The 16,536-nt window shown below is 50.5% G+C and overlaps 1 protein-coding gene across 1 annotated transcript in view; it reads right to left on the bottom strand.

Annotated features, from left to right (window-relative positions):
* Window positions 1-16,158, bottom strand: part of psmd1 (proteasome 26S subunit, non-ATPase 1) — a 53,424-nt gene extending 37,266 nt beyond the window's left edge. The window contains exons 1-16 of the mRNA XM_035412349.1: window positions 15,966-16,158; window positions 15,120-15,163; window positions 14,744-14,817; window positions 13,975-14,144; window positions 13,421-13,629; window positions 11,162-11,305; window positions 10,304-10,530; window positions 9,851-9,911; window positions 9,449-9,577; window positions 8,799-8,887; window positions 8,090-8,168; window positions 7,456-7,629; window positions 6,992-7,103; window positions 6,521-6,717; window positions 5,371-5,466; window positions 3,216-3,280 (exon numbers count right to left, since the gene is read on the bottom strand). Of these exons, the coding sequence (XP_035268240.1) occupies window positions 3,216-3,280; window positions 5,371-5,466; window positions 6,521-6,717; window positions 6,992-7,103; window positions 7,456-7,629; window positions 8,090-8,168; window positions 8,799-8,887; window positions 9,449-9,577; window positions 9,851-9,911; window positions 10,304-10,530; window positions 11,162-11,305; window positions 13,421-13,629; window positions 13,975-14,144; window positions 14,744-14,817; window positions 15,120-15,163; window positions 15,966-15,981 (1,886 nt within the window). The 5' untranslated portion in view covers window positions 15,982-16,158. The remainder of the gene's footprint in view (window positions 1-3,215; window positions 3,281-5,370; window positions 5,467-6,520; window positions 6,718-6,991; window positions 7,104-7,455; window positions 7,630-8,089; window positions 8,169-8,798; window positions 8,888-9,448; window positions 9,578-9,850; window positions 9,912-10,303; window positions 10,531-11,161; window positions 11,306-13,420; window positions 13,630-13,974; window positions 14,145-14,743; window positions 14,818-15,119; window positions 15,164-15,965) is intronic.
* Window positions 16,159-16,536: the final 378 nt, after the last annotated feature.

The following is a 16,536-nucleotide window of genomic DNA, read 5'->3' as shown; positions in this document are numbered from 1 at the left end:
CCTGCTCTGTGTGAACGAGTTGTGCCCCCCTGCTCTGTGTGAGCGAGTTGTGCCCCCCTGCTCTGTGTGAGCGAGTTGTGCCCCCCTGCTCTGTGTGAACGGGCTGTCCCCCCCTGCTCTGTGTGAGCGAGTTGTGCCCCCCTGCTCTGTGTGAATGAGCTGTGCCCCCTGCTCTGTGTGAACGACTTGTGCCCCCCTGCTCTGTGTGAGCGAGTTGTGCCCCCCTGCTCTGTGTGAACAAGTTGTGCCCCCCTGCTCTGTGTGAACGAGTTGTGCCCCCCTGCTCTGTGTGAACGAGTTGTGCCCCCTGCTCTGTGTGAGCGGGCTGCGCCCCCCTGCTCTGTGTGAACGACTTGTGCCCCCCTGCTCTGTGTGAGCGAGTTGTCCCCCCTGCTCTGTGTGAGCGAGTTGTGCCCCCCTGCTCTGTGTGAACGGGCTGTGCCCCCCTGCTCTGTGTGAACGGGCTGTGCCCCCCTGCTCTGTGTGAGCGGGCGTGGCAGACGTTCCGCTGTGCGCTAGACACACAGGCGGGACGCCCCGATCGGTTACGCCTCAATTAAAATTAGCGACGCATTTCAACGGCGTTAACAATCCCGTTCAATAACAGTAACAATATCTGCCATCGGTCACACTGGGATTATAAGAGCGTTTTTTTTTTTTAAACGCAGGGCTGCTTGGAAACATTTCTATTTTCTCCGACAGACATTCCACCCGCAGTACCTCAGACAGAGGAATGCCCGGAATCGTCAGTATAAAACCTCGCCGCCGATATTCCTGGGGACGAACCTGCCGTCCCACACCCGAGAGAACGAGAACCACGGCAACGCAGGAAACTCGAGCGAGGGATCCAGCACGCACAGGAAACTCGAGCGAGGGATCCAGCACGCACAGGAAACTCGAGCGAGGGATGCAGCACGCAGGGTCATTCCGTAGCCTGTTCCGCAAAAATCAGAATGCTCTGAAATTAAACTGAACAGAACGTTCGGCGATTCCAAAGCGTTGACATGGAGATGAGATAAAGGAACATAACAGACTGCAGCACCTTACATTACAGTCATTCAGCAGACACTCTTATCCAGAGCGACTTACACAACATTTGACATAGCATTTACACGGCATCCATTTATACAGCTGGATATACACTGAAGACTGCAGGTTAGGTACCTTGCTCAAGGGTGCAATGGCAGTGTCTTACCTGGGAATCGAACCAGCGACCTTTAGGTCACTAGACCAGTTCCTTACCCATTACACTACACTGCCGCCCCACCACTGACACCACACACTCACAACACCAGGAGTGGGTATGCACGATACGCATTGCAATGGAGAGTCTGAGAGAGAGAGAATTTTTTATGGGATGGTGTGTGAGTCTGGGGGGGGGGGGTCAGGGCCTAACGCATAAACAAAAGAACTGGAAAAACGGTCCCTGGGAAAATAAATTAAATGAAGACACCGGCCAACGCGCTGTAAACATACGCAGACTTATGTAAGCACTTCAGTGCCGATAATAAGAGTATTCTGTCCTTTCACCCAGTTCTGAAACCAGTGGGCACTAGACAGCCCTGTGGGGAGGCCAGACTCAAGTCCCCAGAAATGGAGAAAGAGATCCCCTTTCTCTAGGCCAATGTTTTAATCAAATTAAAAAATAAAATATTATTTAATGCTTTTGTGGTTGGTCTAGAACCTAGATGCAGCCAGGGGCACCACTCTCTGCAGTCTGATACAGGCTGCAATTAGAAACTTTCCACTGAATACTTCACTCATAAAACACCTCACCCTCACCAGTGGCAGGATAAATCTCACATCCGAAACGCAGTAATGTAGAATAACAAACGCCGTAGCCCATGTTAACTCGGTCCAGGACACCACCGCTGTCTCCTTTCTGGCCGAATTTGACTCCACACGATTGAGGCTGACAGCCGACGTCATTTCTCAGCTTCGCTCCTTCAAAAGCGCCACGGCGCGTTTTCCACCGAGGCGATTCCGGAATCGGAACGCCGTTCTCCGCGGAGACGTCGCTGGACGCCATAAAGCACGGTGAAGTCATTTCTCCATTTGTGCATGTCTGATCCCCCCGCAGAAAACCCCTGAATACGCAGAGCATGGAAAAGGCACCTGGTCTGGACACCACAGCAGGTTCATAAACAACACAATTAGCAGTGGGTTTGCTTAAAAACAAAAACAAACTTGCATCTCCATGTCTTCCATCAGTTATGTATGGTCAATGTGTCAGGGCTCTGTGACCAATAAAACATCGACTCAAAACACCATGTGACTAAAACATTATGTGACTAAAATGCCATGTGACTAAAACACCATGTGACTAAAACTAAGCAGGATGTAGATTAATGTCACAATACCAGAACAGCGACCTTTCTACAGATGAGTTTCTCCTCTTTTTTCCCACGATGCCAAAAATATTCAATTCCATGGCAAAGCAACATGCTCAACTGATCCTGGCACACAGCGTACTAAAACCTATACGTTTCAAAGACCGGAATTTACCTTGACTAAACACGGGTATTCCAGGGCATTTAACACTGTTGCGCTAAAAGCAAACGGTCCCGCGCACAGTTCCCAGCATGCTTAGGGTGACGGATGGAGAATCGAACCACAGCTAGTGACAGCACCAGGGAAACCAGATTGATCTGCTGCCGTTTCGGGAGTTTAAACAAGGAGGCCAGAGCACAAACCACAGACAAGGTGAAGAACAAGGCAAAGAAACCGCAGGCCAGTTCTAATGGGGGAGGGGAGGGGGGGGGGGGGGCGCACATGGAACGCACACTCTCCCAAAACTATCGCAGGAATTCTCCCCCGCCCCCTCTTTGTGTAAACACGCACGAGCCAGTTAATCACAGCAGAGAGATTGAGGAGAGTCCGAGAGAGCATGTGGGGGCATGGGGTCTCCATGGAGATGCCTAGCCAATGAGGGAGAGGGGGATTACAGGGACATGGCGTCTCCGTGGAGATGCTCAGCCAATGAGGGAGAGGGGGATAACAGGGACATGGCGTCTCCGTGGAGATGCCCAGCCAATGAGAGAGAGGGGGATTACAGGGACATGGCGTCTCCGTAGAGATGCCCAGCCAATGAGAGAGGGGGATTACAGGGACATGGCGTCTCCGAAGAAATGCCCAGCCAATGAGAGAGAGGGGGATTACAGGGACATGGCGTCTCCGTGGAGATGCCCAGCCAATGAGAGAGAAGGGGAACATACCTGAACATAATGAACCCGATGGACTCCACGGCAGCCCTTCTGACATCATCGTTCACATCACTCACCTGCAGAGATGAAGAGGAAGAGGAATGCTGTCAGCAAAGCAGCAGAGAAACACTGAGAAGGTCAGGAGGGACACTGAGAAGGTTTAGTCGGCCACAACAAAAGGACCCCCCCACCCCACCTGGTCGTTAGGTGCCCACAGATCTGCCTGTCCCTCCTGTTCGGGCGAGCAGGACTGTGGTGAGTAGCAGTGACGCAAACTCCCACAACAACAGAAGCAAACTCTTCCAGGTGATATTGTGTGTTTCAGTTAGTAACATGCTGCCTCAACGACTCCCAGGAATTCACAGATGTGTTCATGTCAAAAACAAAAACACCCAATCCAGGTCAAGGGCTTACTGTTCTGTGATATGATGCCAAACAAATAAAAGATCTGAGAAACCACTTGTGCTACAACGGCTCATTACAGCTGGTACAACCCAACGATCCTGAATTACGCAGACAGTACCGGTCGACTAACACAGGTCAATTTTTAATTTTTTTTTTGGGCTTTTTCAGTTTTATTTGACAGATCGGTGTAGACAGACAGGAAGAACTAGGAAGAGAGAGAGGGAGAGACATGCGACAAAGGTCGGCGGCCGGACTCAAGCCACCGACGTTGCGGCTTGCAACGAGCATATGGAAAGCGCTCCACGGGCTACACCACGAGACACCCCGAACACAGGTCAATTTGAGAAAATGCCCTGCTTACGCTGAAACATACAGGTCCATACAACTGCGTGACCACACAGACAAAAGCCATAGGATGCACAGTGCAACCGGTAAAAAATACGAGTACCTGCTCATTCCACAGAAAAGTACAATCACTGAGCACAGAAATCACCTGTTCTCTAGTCAGCTTGCCACACATCTCTCAAATGTCGCTTAAGACTTGCATAATTTTGTCCCCATAATTTTAAAAATCTCCTAAACTCTGCCATAGGTATGTTTAGGGTTGTTCAGTGTGAGAACCATGGCCTTCTGGGAAATCCTTCAGTGTGATTCACACCAGCAGTTTAAACCGTACTCTGGTGAGCAGATGCTGCCCCCTGCTGGGACACAGCAGAATTACGCACAGACTGCCTATTACACGGATATGGTTCCCATGGTTACAGAGCCTGGTACCCACTTTGTGACTACATTCCCACCACTTAAAATGTACCAAATATATTAAAATATGCTTCTGAATGGCAACCACTGCAGAACATGCAACGTTACCTGGAGCAGTGGTTCACTGGACTGATGTGAATATTAGTGGTTAATGAAGCACCAGAGTGAAAGAGGGACATAAATCTGTTTATGTCTAAGACCACCCCCACTCTCCTGTACCTGTTCATAAAGACCACCTCCACTCTCCTGTGCCTGTTCATAAAGACCACCTCCACTCTCCTGTACCTGTTCATAAAGATCACCTCCACTCTCCTGTACCTGTTCATAAAGATCACCTCCACTCTCCTGTACCTGTTCATAAAGACCACCTCCACTCTCCTGTACCTGTTCATAAAGACCACCTCCGCTCTCCTGTACCTGTTCATAAAGATCACCTCCACTCTCCTGTACCTGTTCATAAAGACCACCTCCGCTCTCCTGTACCTGTTCATAAAGACCACCTCCACTCTCCTGTACCTGTTCATAAAGATCACCTCCACTCTCCTGTACCTGTTCATAAAGATCAACGCCAACATGCCGTGGGGTGGGCGGCTCCTAAAGAAAGGAGTAGGCAGTCCATGTAGTAGTGGGAGGAGTCTGTGCCCTGGAGTGGGAGGAGTGTGTGGTAATGGGTGGTGCCTGTGCCCTGGAGTAGGAGGAGTCTGTGCCTTAGAGTGGGAGGAGTCTGTAGAGTGGGTGGGCACTGTAGTAGTGGGAGGAGTCTGTGGTAATGGGTGGTGCCTGTGCCCTGGAGTAGGAGGAGTCTGTAGAGTGGGTGGGCACTGTAGTAGTGGGAGGAGTCTCTGGTAATGGGTGGTGCCTGTGCCCTGGAGTGGGAGGAGTCTGTGGTAATGGGTGGTGCCTGTGCCCTGGAGTGGGAGGAGTCTGTAGAGTGGGCGGGCCCTGTAGTAGTGGGCGGCGCGTGACCCGCCCGGATTGGGGCGGGCGGCGTAGGGATACTCACGGCCACGTGCAGCAGGCGCCGGATGGCCTTGTTGTTCCCGGAGCCGCAGTACGCCATCCCCACCGTGTACATCCCCGACCGGCGCAGGATGGGGTCCTGGAGCCGCCGACGCCGACGGGCAAGAGAAACAAACAGACCGTCGGGGAATACGTCTCACTTCACGCTGCGCGGCAGCACCACACAGACCCCTTCCGCTCACCGTCAGGGAGAAGAGATACGGTTCGTTTATAAACCCTGTCACCTGCATCAAAGGACTGCCAAGCAGGACTTCCTGCCCGTGCCACTGTGGTTGAGATCCACTAAACAGGCTCGATTCCAGCAGCTCAACAGGCAGAGAGAATGGATCATAACGGGAAGAGCAGGAACAGGCTGCCAGGCCCCGGATTTAAGAGCCTGGCAGCTGACCTATCCCAACTGACCGTTCTGCCATAACGGTCTAAACAGCCAGCTGTGCCAATACAGCCATACTCCTGTATCAGGCCACAGCAAAACACTTCAGGGGATTTCAACAAATATGTGCTTGTTTATACTGTGAGGGCAGGGGAAGTTATGAACAGAAGTTCTTAATTGTGAGATTCCTGACATAGATATACTCTCATACATCACAGGAGTACAATCAACTTATGGTGATGTGGGTGGGGCCTGGAGGCATACGTGACGCTCCTGGGCCTGTGAGACGTGGGAGGGGCCTGTCGATTGCAGGAGGGGCCTGTAGATTGTGGGAGGGGTCTGTGGGACATGGGAGGGGCCTACAGGACAGCGGAGGGGTCTGTAGGATGTGAGAGGGGTCTGTAGGATGTGAGAGGGGCCTGTTGGATGTGGGAGGGGCCTGTGGGATGGGGGAGGAGTCTGTGGGACATGGGAGGGGCCTACAGGACATGGGAGAAGCCTGTTGGATGTGGGAGGGACCTGTGGGATGGGGGAGGAGTCTGTGGGACATGGGAGGGGCCTACAGGACATGGGAGAAGCCTGTAGGATGTGGGAGGGGTCTGTGGGACATGGGAGGGGCCTACAGGACAGCGGAGGGGTCTGTAGGATGTGAGAGGGGCCTGTTGGATGTGGGAGGGGCCTGTGGGATGGGGGAGGAGTCTGTGGGGCGTGGGAGGGGCCTGTGCTTTGTGGGAGGGGCCTAGGGCAGCGCCGGCCGTACCTTGTCCCTGCAGAGGCTCTCGATGAGGGTGTCGGCCTCCTCCATCCTGCCGTACATGACGAGCGCGATCCCCACGGCCAGCCCACGCAGGATCTTCTCGTGCTGCGTCTCCTGGGCGTAGCCCACCATGTCCTCTATGGCCTGAGCAGACTTAGAGCCCAGCATCACCAGCCCCAGAGCCAGGCCGGCGGCCTCACCTGCACCAATCACAGAGAGCGGTAAAGACACGCCCCTAACCCTGCACCAATCACAGAGAGCGGCAAAGACACGCCCACAACCCTGCACCAATCACACAGACCGGTAAAGAAGCCCCCCCACCCCAGAGCCAATCACACAGACAGGCAGAGACACGTCCCCACCCCAGAGCCAATCACACAGACAGGCAGAGAGGAAGGGGAGGAGGAGAGGGGCTGAAATGGCAGCGGAGATGGCGGTGTGAGGAGCAGCAGGTGTGCACAGGTGCGTTGTTACCTGTGACGGCGTCGTCCTGGTACAGGTTGGATTTGAGGAGGTCGTAGACGTCCTGCCGGGCGGTGCCCAAAGCGGCCAGCCCCAGGCCCAGCGCCCCGCCGTGACGCACAATCTGAGGGGAGGAAAACACGGCAAGCGGCTTAACACGGCAAGAGCCTCAACACGGCAAGAGCCTCAACGCGGCGAGCGCCTCAACGCGGTGAGCGCCTCAACACGGGAGCGCCTCAACATGGCTAGGGCCTCAACACAGCACACGGTTTAACGCGGCGGGCACCTTCACACAGCGCTCAGTGTAACACAGCGAGCGCCTCAACACAGCAAGAGCCTCAACATGGCGAGCGCCTCAACACGGGAGCGCCTCAACACAGTATGCAGTTTAACACAGCTAGGGCCTCAACACAGCGCTAGTAGCTCCACACAGTGAGCACCTCAACACGGCCAGTGCATCACAGTCAGCCACTCACGTCATTGCTGGCGTTTTTGAGCTGGTTGAGCAGATAGTCGATGATGTCCCCCCCGTGGTTGGCATGGATCAGTCCGAGGGCGTACAGACCCCCCCCTTCCTGGTAGGCCGACCCGGGCGAGGTGTCTTTGGGCAGGTAGGTGGCCATCAGCTGCAATGCCTCCTTCTCATGACCCTGAAGACAGAACGCGAACACTAACTTTACACAGCGGCTTTCTCTAAAACACAGCGCACACACGCACACACACACGCACACACAGACCCCCGTGCACACACATACACGCGCACACACACACACACACACACACACACACACACACACACACACACACACACACACACACACACACACACACACACACACACACACACACACACACACACACACACACACACACACACACACACACACACACACACACACAGGCACACAGGCACACAGGCACACACAGACCCACGTGCACACACAGACCCACGGACGCACACAGAGATTATCCCGAATACAATTCACATGTACGCACACACACAGACACACAATAAACAATGCACAAGACACACGTGCACACACATACACGCACACACACACATACACAAAAACACAGACACACACACACACACGCACACACTCATCTTGCCTTGTGAATGACTCCCAGACTCGCTGTGGCAGTGAACTTGGCCCAGTTCGTGGCTCTTGCTAACCACTCCAAATTCTCTCTGCTCAAAGACAGAAGGCATTATAGACCAACCTGCGTTTCATCACATAACCACAGAAGGACAAACACAAAAATCAAGTCAGCGTTGAAGCTTCCGGGGGGTTTGTTCCGGCCTGGGTAACAGTCATCGTTTCCCCTCAGTTCTTTCCACAGTGACGGAGAACAATCAGCGAGAAACCAACCCAGAGATTCCAGGCTGTATATGAATCACTGAGTTACTCACAATATAACATTGGAACACGATCTTAAGAAAGTTCTGCTGTCCCATAATCCACAAGTGACGGATCAGTGGGGACAGAGTATATACAGCTTTCACTTCTCCCAATGAAACACGGCATCATTCAGCACTAATGCCAAGCCCCTAGGTCCAATATTTACAGCATTCTGAGTTTGATAGCAGTAAAATTGACAGACTTTTTTGTATTTGTTTTGAATGTTAGACTTCTTGCCTCAGCGAGAGTAGAGTTTGATAAACGCACAATTGCCTAAGCTACTAGAGGTTTTGAACAGTTCGGTTAACCAGAATCTCTGAGGTTCTACAACACGGCGTCTGGAGGAAGCAGGATGGACCAGAACACCTCCATGGCGACACACAGGTGAAACTCCTGAGCAGGTAAAGGCCGGGTCATACCTGAGGAACTGGTCGCTGGTGGTCCCGGTATGCATGAAGGAGTTGGCTATGACCGTCGCCGTGTGGCACACGGAGTTCCGAACCGCATCCTGCCGAACGGGTGAAAGGGTGGGAGGAGAAACGCGTCAATCAAGATCACTTCTCACACGCGCACAGAGCGAGAAATCTGGCGGCCGACGAGGACCTTAACCATCCCTTATTCCCGGCCAAATTCGGAACGCCCATTATCCGCCAGCGCAGCTGTGTTCATGCCCCAACCCCACCGCTGACTCGGGAGAGTGTAGGCGTCCGCAGTCTACAGCCAAGCTCACACAGAGCGGAGCAGGAGGAAGACCTTTCACATGCGGCTTTTCACATGCAGCCCAAGGGGCGCCCAATCGAGCAGTAGGGGTTGCGGTGAAATGCACACCCCCTAACTGACTGAACCCTCCCACACCCTGGGCAACGCAACCGCCAATTACACACCGCTCTGTGGACATTTTAAACTTTAGATGTGTTACATTTTAAACTTTAGATATAGGCTCATAACAGTACAGAGGTCCCCAACAGGCAAATATGTTTTACATGTTTAATCCTGCCAAATAATGAACTTCAAAAATCACAGGAAACTTCTGGAAGCAACATGAGCTCGGGCCTCAGACAGGGCTAACCTTTGTGTTCTTGAGAATCATCAGGTCTGTGTTGTTGTTTCGGATGAGGAACTGCAGATGCAGTTCTATGGCCATTTCTCCACTGAGTATCATAATCATCTTAGAGTTCTGGTCTTTTGGTTCCTCTTTCTACAGGGAAGAGAAGAATGACAGTGGTTAGCAAAAAAGTCCTACATACACACGACATGCCTACATATCATGCGCAGCTTCAATAAAAACTATAATTCAGAAAAAACGTCAGCACAAAACTAATGCATGCCATTAGTTATGTACAAAACTAGAATGGCAGTATTTAAACAGAAAAGCAGAGCCATGTTTGAATAGTATGGAAGATGGAAGGACCCACTGTAACAGTGGTCCACAGAGAAAGGCCAGTTGGAGGAGTGTAATCAGCAAACTCACCACCTCTGAGGACTTTCCTGTCGGGGAGCTGCCAGCTTTATCATCCGTTTCCATGGCATCGCTAAAATTAAAGAGACGCCACAGCGTTAGATAATCTAATTATGCTCACCGTGTCCGGTAAGTTGATTATCCAATACCTTTAATTCAGAATGGACTTTACAACCTTGGTCTTTCACCCTGAAATCACCCCCCCCCCCACGCACGCGCACGCGCACACACCCACACACACACTCACAAGCGCACACACACACAGATTAAGCTCTCTGACAGCTGAGAGCAGCAGAGCATAAAGTAATGAAAGTCAAATACTAGCAGCCCATTTAGAGTTTCAAAAGAGAGACATTTAGGGTCTGAAGAAGCATTTAGGGTCCTCTGTGATAAAAACACAGTATTCCTGCACGCCAGGTTTTCTGCGCCTGCACCGGAATGAGAAGCGGACCGGGCCGCACCCACCTGTCCTTGTCCGGCGTGGGGACGGTGCCGGTGTTGGTGGAGCCGGGCACGGCGGGGATGGGGCTGCCCACGGTGTGCAGGTTCTGGATGACAGACGAGAGGAACTGCTGGCTGGCGCTCTGGTACAGGTCGAAGCAGATCTGGTAGGCCATCAGCAGGTTGCCCTCCTTCATCAGCTTCTCCAGGATGTCGCTCACCGCCTGGGGGTCGTCCAGGAAGATCAGGCACTGTGCGGGACAGACAGAGAGAGAGAGAGAAAGAGAGAGGAGGAGGAGGGGGGTCAACATCAGCGTTCACAGCCCCGAGGAGTTTGGTCCAGGTCAGACATTTTTGGAACCCGCAGATTCTCCACTGGCAGAAAGTGGTAAATTGGAGCTCTGCAACACTGGTTCTGGAGAACCGCAGGGTCTGCTGGGGTCCCCAACCCTGGTCCCGAAGAGCCACAGGGTCTGCTGGGGTCCCCAGCCCTGGTCCCAAAGAGCCACAGGTTCTGCTGGGGTCCCCAGCCCTGGTCCCAAAGAGCCACAGGTTCTGCTGGGGTCCCCAGCCCTGGTCTCAAAGAGCCACAGGTTCTGCTGGGGTCCCCAGCCCTGGTCCCAAAGAGCCACAGGGTCTGCTGGGGTCCCCAGCCCTGGTCCCAGAGAGCCACAGGGTCTTCTTGTTACTCCACATTCAACTGATCATCACGCATCATGGCTTGGTGTCAGAATTGGTTGCATGTCACTGGGTTAATGTGTGAAGGTTCTAATGCAACACTACCCGAGCGGGTTCTAACTTCCGTAAACATCAGAGCGAAACGCTGAAGCGTGACAGCTCACGGTCAGGCTAGCGCTCTCTGAAACGCGCGCGCGGCAGTACCTGGCACACGTTGATGAAGTCCGGCTTCTCCAGGTTCATGTAGAGCTTGACCAGCACCCTGAGGACCTCGTTCCTGAACTGCTTGTTCTGCATGAGTGACATGCACACCTTCAGGCTGTAGGCCAGCAGTCCGCTAACGTCGTTCTGCGCGAGCGAAGAAGAAAGATAGCGACAAATTCACACACTTCACCTCGTCACCACACACTTCACATACGAGCGTTTAATAGATGAAAGTCACGGCCTACAGAACAAATTATCCATCTGTGTTATCTACTGGGTGACCATAAGACAGCCAACCAACAGCAAGACCTTGCAGCTTCCACGCGATTGACAAAAACGCATCACATGATCACATGGAAGCTGTACGACCTTGCTGCTGATTGGCCATGTTATCAACGCCCAATGGACCAACAGTGTACAATAAAAAGAATAGTAATACAACATACAGTGGCAAAGATCACTGGTGCATTTGATAATTATCGCTGTGGTATATTGCACAGCCCTACCTGGGGATCGAACCCGCAACTAATCAATTCCAAGCACAGGCTCAACCCACTACACTACACGTCCGGCTGCAGCCTTGTTATCCCAGAGAAGTTCACCATCTCAGGGGTTAACCAAGCCCATACCTGCATAGCTTCAACTACCAGACAGGGAGTCGGCATGGCTGATTACAGTCATATACTGCATTGACGGGGAAATAATTTAATATCTGGAATTGAGTTTGCTCTTCAGTAATTACTGCAATTAGTGCTACATTTAAGTTCAGCAGAATAATGTGTAAAGAGCTGCAGGCTAAAGTGTGCACAAAGGTTTCGGGGAAAAAACAAGCATAAAGTCAGTGGCATCACAGCCAACAGAAGCAGTCGTATCACATAACGCCAAGAGCCACAGAAGGTGCAAGAGAGAGCAACCCTTCGATAAACAGGTTTTTTGGAATGTTTTTTTTTCTTCTTCAAAATTATAAGTGTTCTAGAACTCCATTGCTTTCAACTATCAATGTTCCATCAACATTGGAATGTTCAGTTGAGAACATTCTAATTACATATTTGTGATCTCACACCATAAAGGGTCGAAGATATTTTGCTTTAAGCAGCAAATGCATTTCAGAATGAAGTGTCAGACGTGAACACAGGAACGTGGGTAAGGCCGGTAAACAACTGAAACTGGGCAGAGCTGAGTACGGGTTGAGTCATGACACGGTGTAACCCGGTGCGTCTGCCGTCTGCCGTCTGCGATAGAAAACAGGCAGTGACTCCGCTGTCTGCGGTAGAGAACAGGCAGTGACTCTGCAGTCTGCGGTAGAGAACAGGCAGTGACTCCACTGTCTGCGGTGCAGAACAGGCAGTGACTCCGCTGTCTGCGGTACAGAACAGGCAGTGACTCCTCTGTATGCGGTAGAGAACAGGCAGTGACTCCGCTGTATGCGGTAGAGAACAGGCAGTGACTCCGCTGTCTGCGGTAGAGAACAGGCAGTGACTCCTCTGTCTGCGGTAGAGAACAGGCAGTGACTCCGCTGTCTGCGGTAGAGAACAGGCAGTGACTCTGCAGTCTGCGGTAGAGAACAGGCAGTGACTCCACTGTCTGCGGTGCAGAACAGGCAGTGACTCCGCTGTCTGCGGTACAGAACAGGCAGTGACTCCGCTGTCTGCGGTACAGAACAGGCAGTGACTCCGCTGTCTGCGGTAGAGAACAGGCAGTGACTCCTCTGTCTGCGGTGCAGAACAGGCAGTGACTCCTCTGTCTGCGGTAGAGAACAGGCAGTGACTCCTCTGTATGCGGTAGAGAACAGGCAGTGACTCTGCAGTCTGCGGTAGAGAAAAGGCAGTGACTCCGCTGTCTGCGGTAGAGAACAGGCAGTGACTCCTGTCTGCGGTAGAGAACAGGCAGTGACTCTGCTGTCTGCGGTAGAGAACAGGCAGTGACTCTGCTGTCTGCGGTACAGAACAGGCAGTGACTCTGCAGTCTGCGATAGAGAACAGGCAGTGACTCCTCTGTCTGCGGTAGAGAACAGGCAGTGACTCCTCTGTCTGCGGTAGAGAACAGGCAGTGACTCCTCTGTCTGCGGTAGAGAACAGGCAGTGACTCCTCTGTCTGCGGTAGAGAACAGGCAGTGACTCCTCTGTCTGCGGTAGAGAACAGGCAGTGACTCCGCTGTCCTGACTGCAGCGAGGAGCTCATTCCACAGAGGAGGTGCGACCCAGCGAGGGAGCCTTTATGGAACGGCGTGGTGTCAAAAGGATTTCAGCGAATACTTACAGACTCCAGGATGGTCTTCTCAAAGATGTCCAAGCGTCGCGTCTCCAAGGCGATGCCAATGGCCTGCTTGTACTTGTGGTCGCCCAGGCAACGCAGGAACATTTTGTTGACGATGCCCTCCAGGCGGGGGTCGATGACCTTCCTCTCCTCCCCCTCCTGCAGCTCCGTGTTCTCCACGCGCTGCTTGGTGTAGTGGTCGATGCATTTCGCTGTCGGGGGAAATTTTTTTTACGTTCACTGCACGGTTTCTCATTAAAATGCAGATGAATTCCAAATTAAGCAAGCTCAGAGGATTGGGGAATCAATCCATCAGGGTTGGGGCATCAAATGTCAATTTGAACCCCCCCTCAACTACTGAAAACAAAGACTTTTTTTTTTTTTTTTTTTACTGTTCCCTCACTTTTTTTTAAACAGAAAAGTGTTCTGCCTCATTTGCTAAATCCTCCTCAAGTGTGCAGACACATCTCCTCAGGATATTCACAAGACCCCCCCCACCCCCCACCCCCCGATCGCCGGGAACCTCTTGAGGTCCCACCACTCTCCCTCCCACTCACCTATTATGGTCTCCACATACTCCGAGTCGTCAGCCACGTTGAACAGGTCTCCGGCGCCGAGAGCGTAGTTCAGAGACTCCTCAAACGCGCCCAGGTGGTAGAAGACTTTGGAGGCGACCAACGCCGCAAACTCCCGGCTCCGGAACGTCTCATCCTCGTACAGGACCTCACTAAACGGGAAAGCAAGCGATCGTCGATGAAACGAAAGAGGAGTCGGAATTAGCAATTGCACTTTATTTTTCTTCAAATTAATTAGTCTACTGCTCTCCACATTGCACAGTAAAAACAAAAATGAGCTTTTCCTTGTGTGTGAGGCCTGGTTCAATATCATTACACGCAATGACGCAAACCAATTCTTCCATACTGCACCTGTTTGTGGCTTGCAACATAAAAAGTATAACCACTTACGTTATAACCCATCAACAGCTGCCAATGTAGAAGAATATGTTTAAATACAATGATATTGGAAACTATCAATGTTTCATTTCAACGTTTAAATAAAAGCTACAATTACAGTAAAATAAGAGAAAATTTACAAAACCCTGAATTAAAGGGAAAGGGTATCCCTTATCCCGCAAAACGTGTTGTTACTTCATTTTAGTGTTGTGATAATATGCACACAATATTTTTCATTTCAGTCATTCACCAGACACTGTAAGAAAATGCTCTCATAAATATAGCTTGACTTGTTTTTTATAGACTTCAATTTGAATGCTTTTACAATTTCTTATATTTTCCTTGGACAATAAAAACAGTTTTTTTCACTTACATTTTATCAACCGATTCTGAAATCTCAGCCCAGAAGTCATTGACTATGGAGTTCAGCTTATGTAGCGCAAATTCCTGCGGCAAGAAAGTAAAATACACACAGACACCATTAGGTAAAATTAACTATGAACGCAGTTACAGTAGTCAACTGCACGGATGAAAAGATTTACATTTAGGTATCTAACAGACACTTATCCAGCACGACTTAGAACTTACAGCGTTGACCAATCAGTATTTAGAGCAGCATATTTAGTGAGCAAATTCAGGTTATGTTCCTCGCTCCAACCCGCTACTTGGCTTTTTGAGCCCAATTACTTGAACATCATCCTACACTGCCGGCCCAAATGAAAACATAAATCACCAGGAAAGGAGCTCACCTTAAGTTGAGGTTCTTCTTCGTCCAACAGGGAAATGATCCCAGCTGTAAAACATAACAAGTATAATTGCTTTACTGCTGCAACCAAAACACGGACGCGTGGTCGCTGAGTCACAATAGCAGGGACCTCGTTAGCTTTAGCGAGCTACGTACCCAGTTGGACCCATGTAAACAGCACTTGACACTTGATTTGCAATGACTTGCACTTCACTAAGGCATGTTGTGATTCCCAAAACGTATTAGCTACACTGTGTAAGTTACAACACCAATGTATCACACTTCGACTGCTAATAACTGGGGCACTAAAACTTCTGCCCAAATGCAGAAGTCGTTAGTCTAGTAAAGTAAGGGGCTATAGCAGGTAAAAGGTTAAAGCTACACCATACACAAGTTCGCTGAGGTTGGGTACAACGCCAGTAGGCAAACTTGCTAGCTTAACATCCAAATGAGCATGTCGAATATAGCTACAACTAGTGACTGGCAATAACAGTTTTCCAACAAAAATCGTAATTCAACGTCGCAATAAAATTTTATTTCGAAGTTGACAAGTGATGTGAAATAAACGTCGGATTGTGCTAATGTAGCAAGTTAGCCAGCGACTTTCATTAGCTAACCGGCTAATGTTAGCGCAGTGCGAAAAAAGACATCGCTGTAGCTAATGTAGAAGGCAAACAGTAAAAGCGATTGCACATCCTAATGTGCATTAACTTTAATTTAACCGATTAGTGTTTCTAAGCCTACATGAACAAAAACTGTCAGCTACAGTCATTTCACAGGACAATTGCTAATTCTCTGTGACTCAGCTAAATCAGCCGGTTCGTCTCTTTCACACTCGCTCAACACTTACCCGCAGAAGTTATCATGTTTAGATGCAGATCAGCCGCTTTTTATTCCACACAACCACCACACGTACCAAACGTGTTTCCTGACAAGAAATGCAAAAAAAACAACCCTCTCAAACGCGATTTTTGTCTCACCAACACAATAACGCTGCACCTCGATTCCACCTAAATTTTTGTTTCATAAAGAAAGCCCCCGGCGTCTAGGGCCCTTTCAGTGTGTTAGGGCTGTCCATTATACGCCTGATTGTTTTTCAAGTCACTTGTTAAAATAATTAATATATTTAACAATATATGTGATCACAAACTTAAAAACCGTATTAAAAAGAAAATTATATATTGTATATGCGTATGTTTTTTCCAGGAAATGAAAAATACATTACATGTTCTAAGCTGGCATTATCTTTTTTTTTTTTATCTCCCGCGCCCAAATCAACCGTGCCTGCGACTGAGAGCCGAGCGCCTTCCCTTTCAGTCACGGTGCCTCGTACAGACCATATTGCGCTAAACTTCCTTTCTTGAGACTTATGCAACGTACCTTTCATACTCTCTTTTTCTTTCATTTTCTTTGCACCATAT

The sequence above is a fragment of the Anguilla anguilla genome, chromosome 4 (assembly GCF_013347855.1).
Source record: "Anguilla anguilla isolate fAngAng1 chromosome 4, fAngAng1.pri, whole genome shotgun sequence".
NCBI classification, from domain to species: Eukaryota; Metazoa; Chordata; class Actinopteri; order Anguilliformes; family Anguillidae; genus Anguilla; species Anguilla anguilla.
The sequence above is the reverse complement of the archived record's forward strand: the minus strand, read 5'-3'. Positions and strand labels throughout refer to the sequence as shown.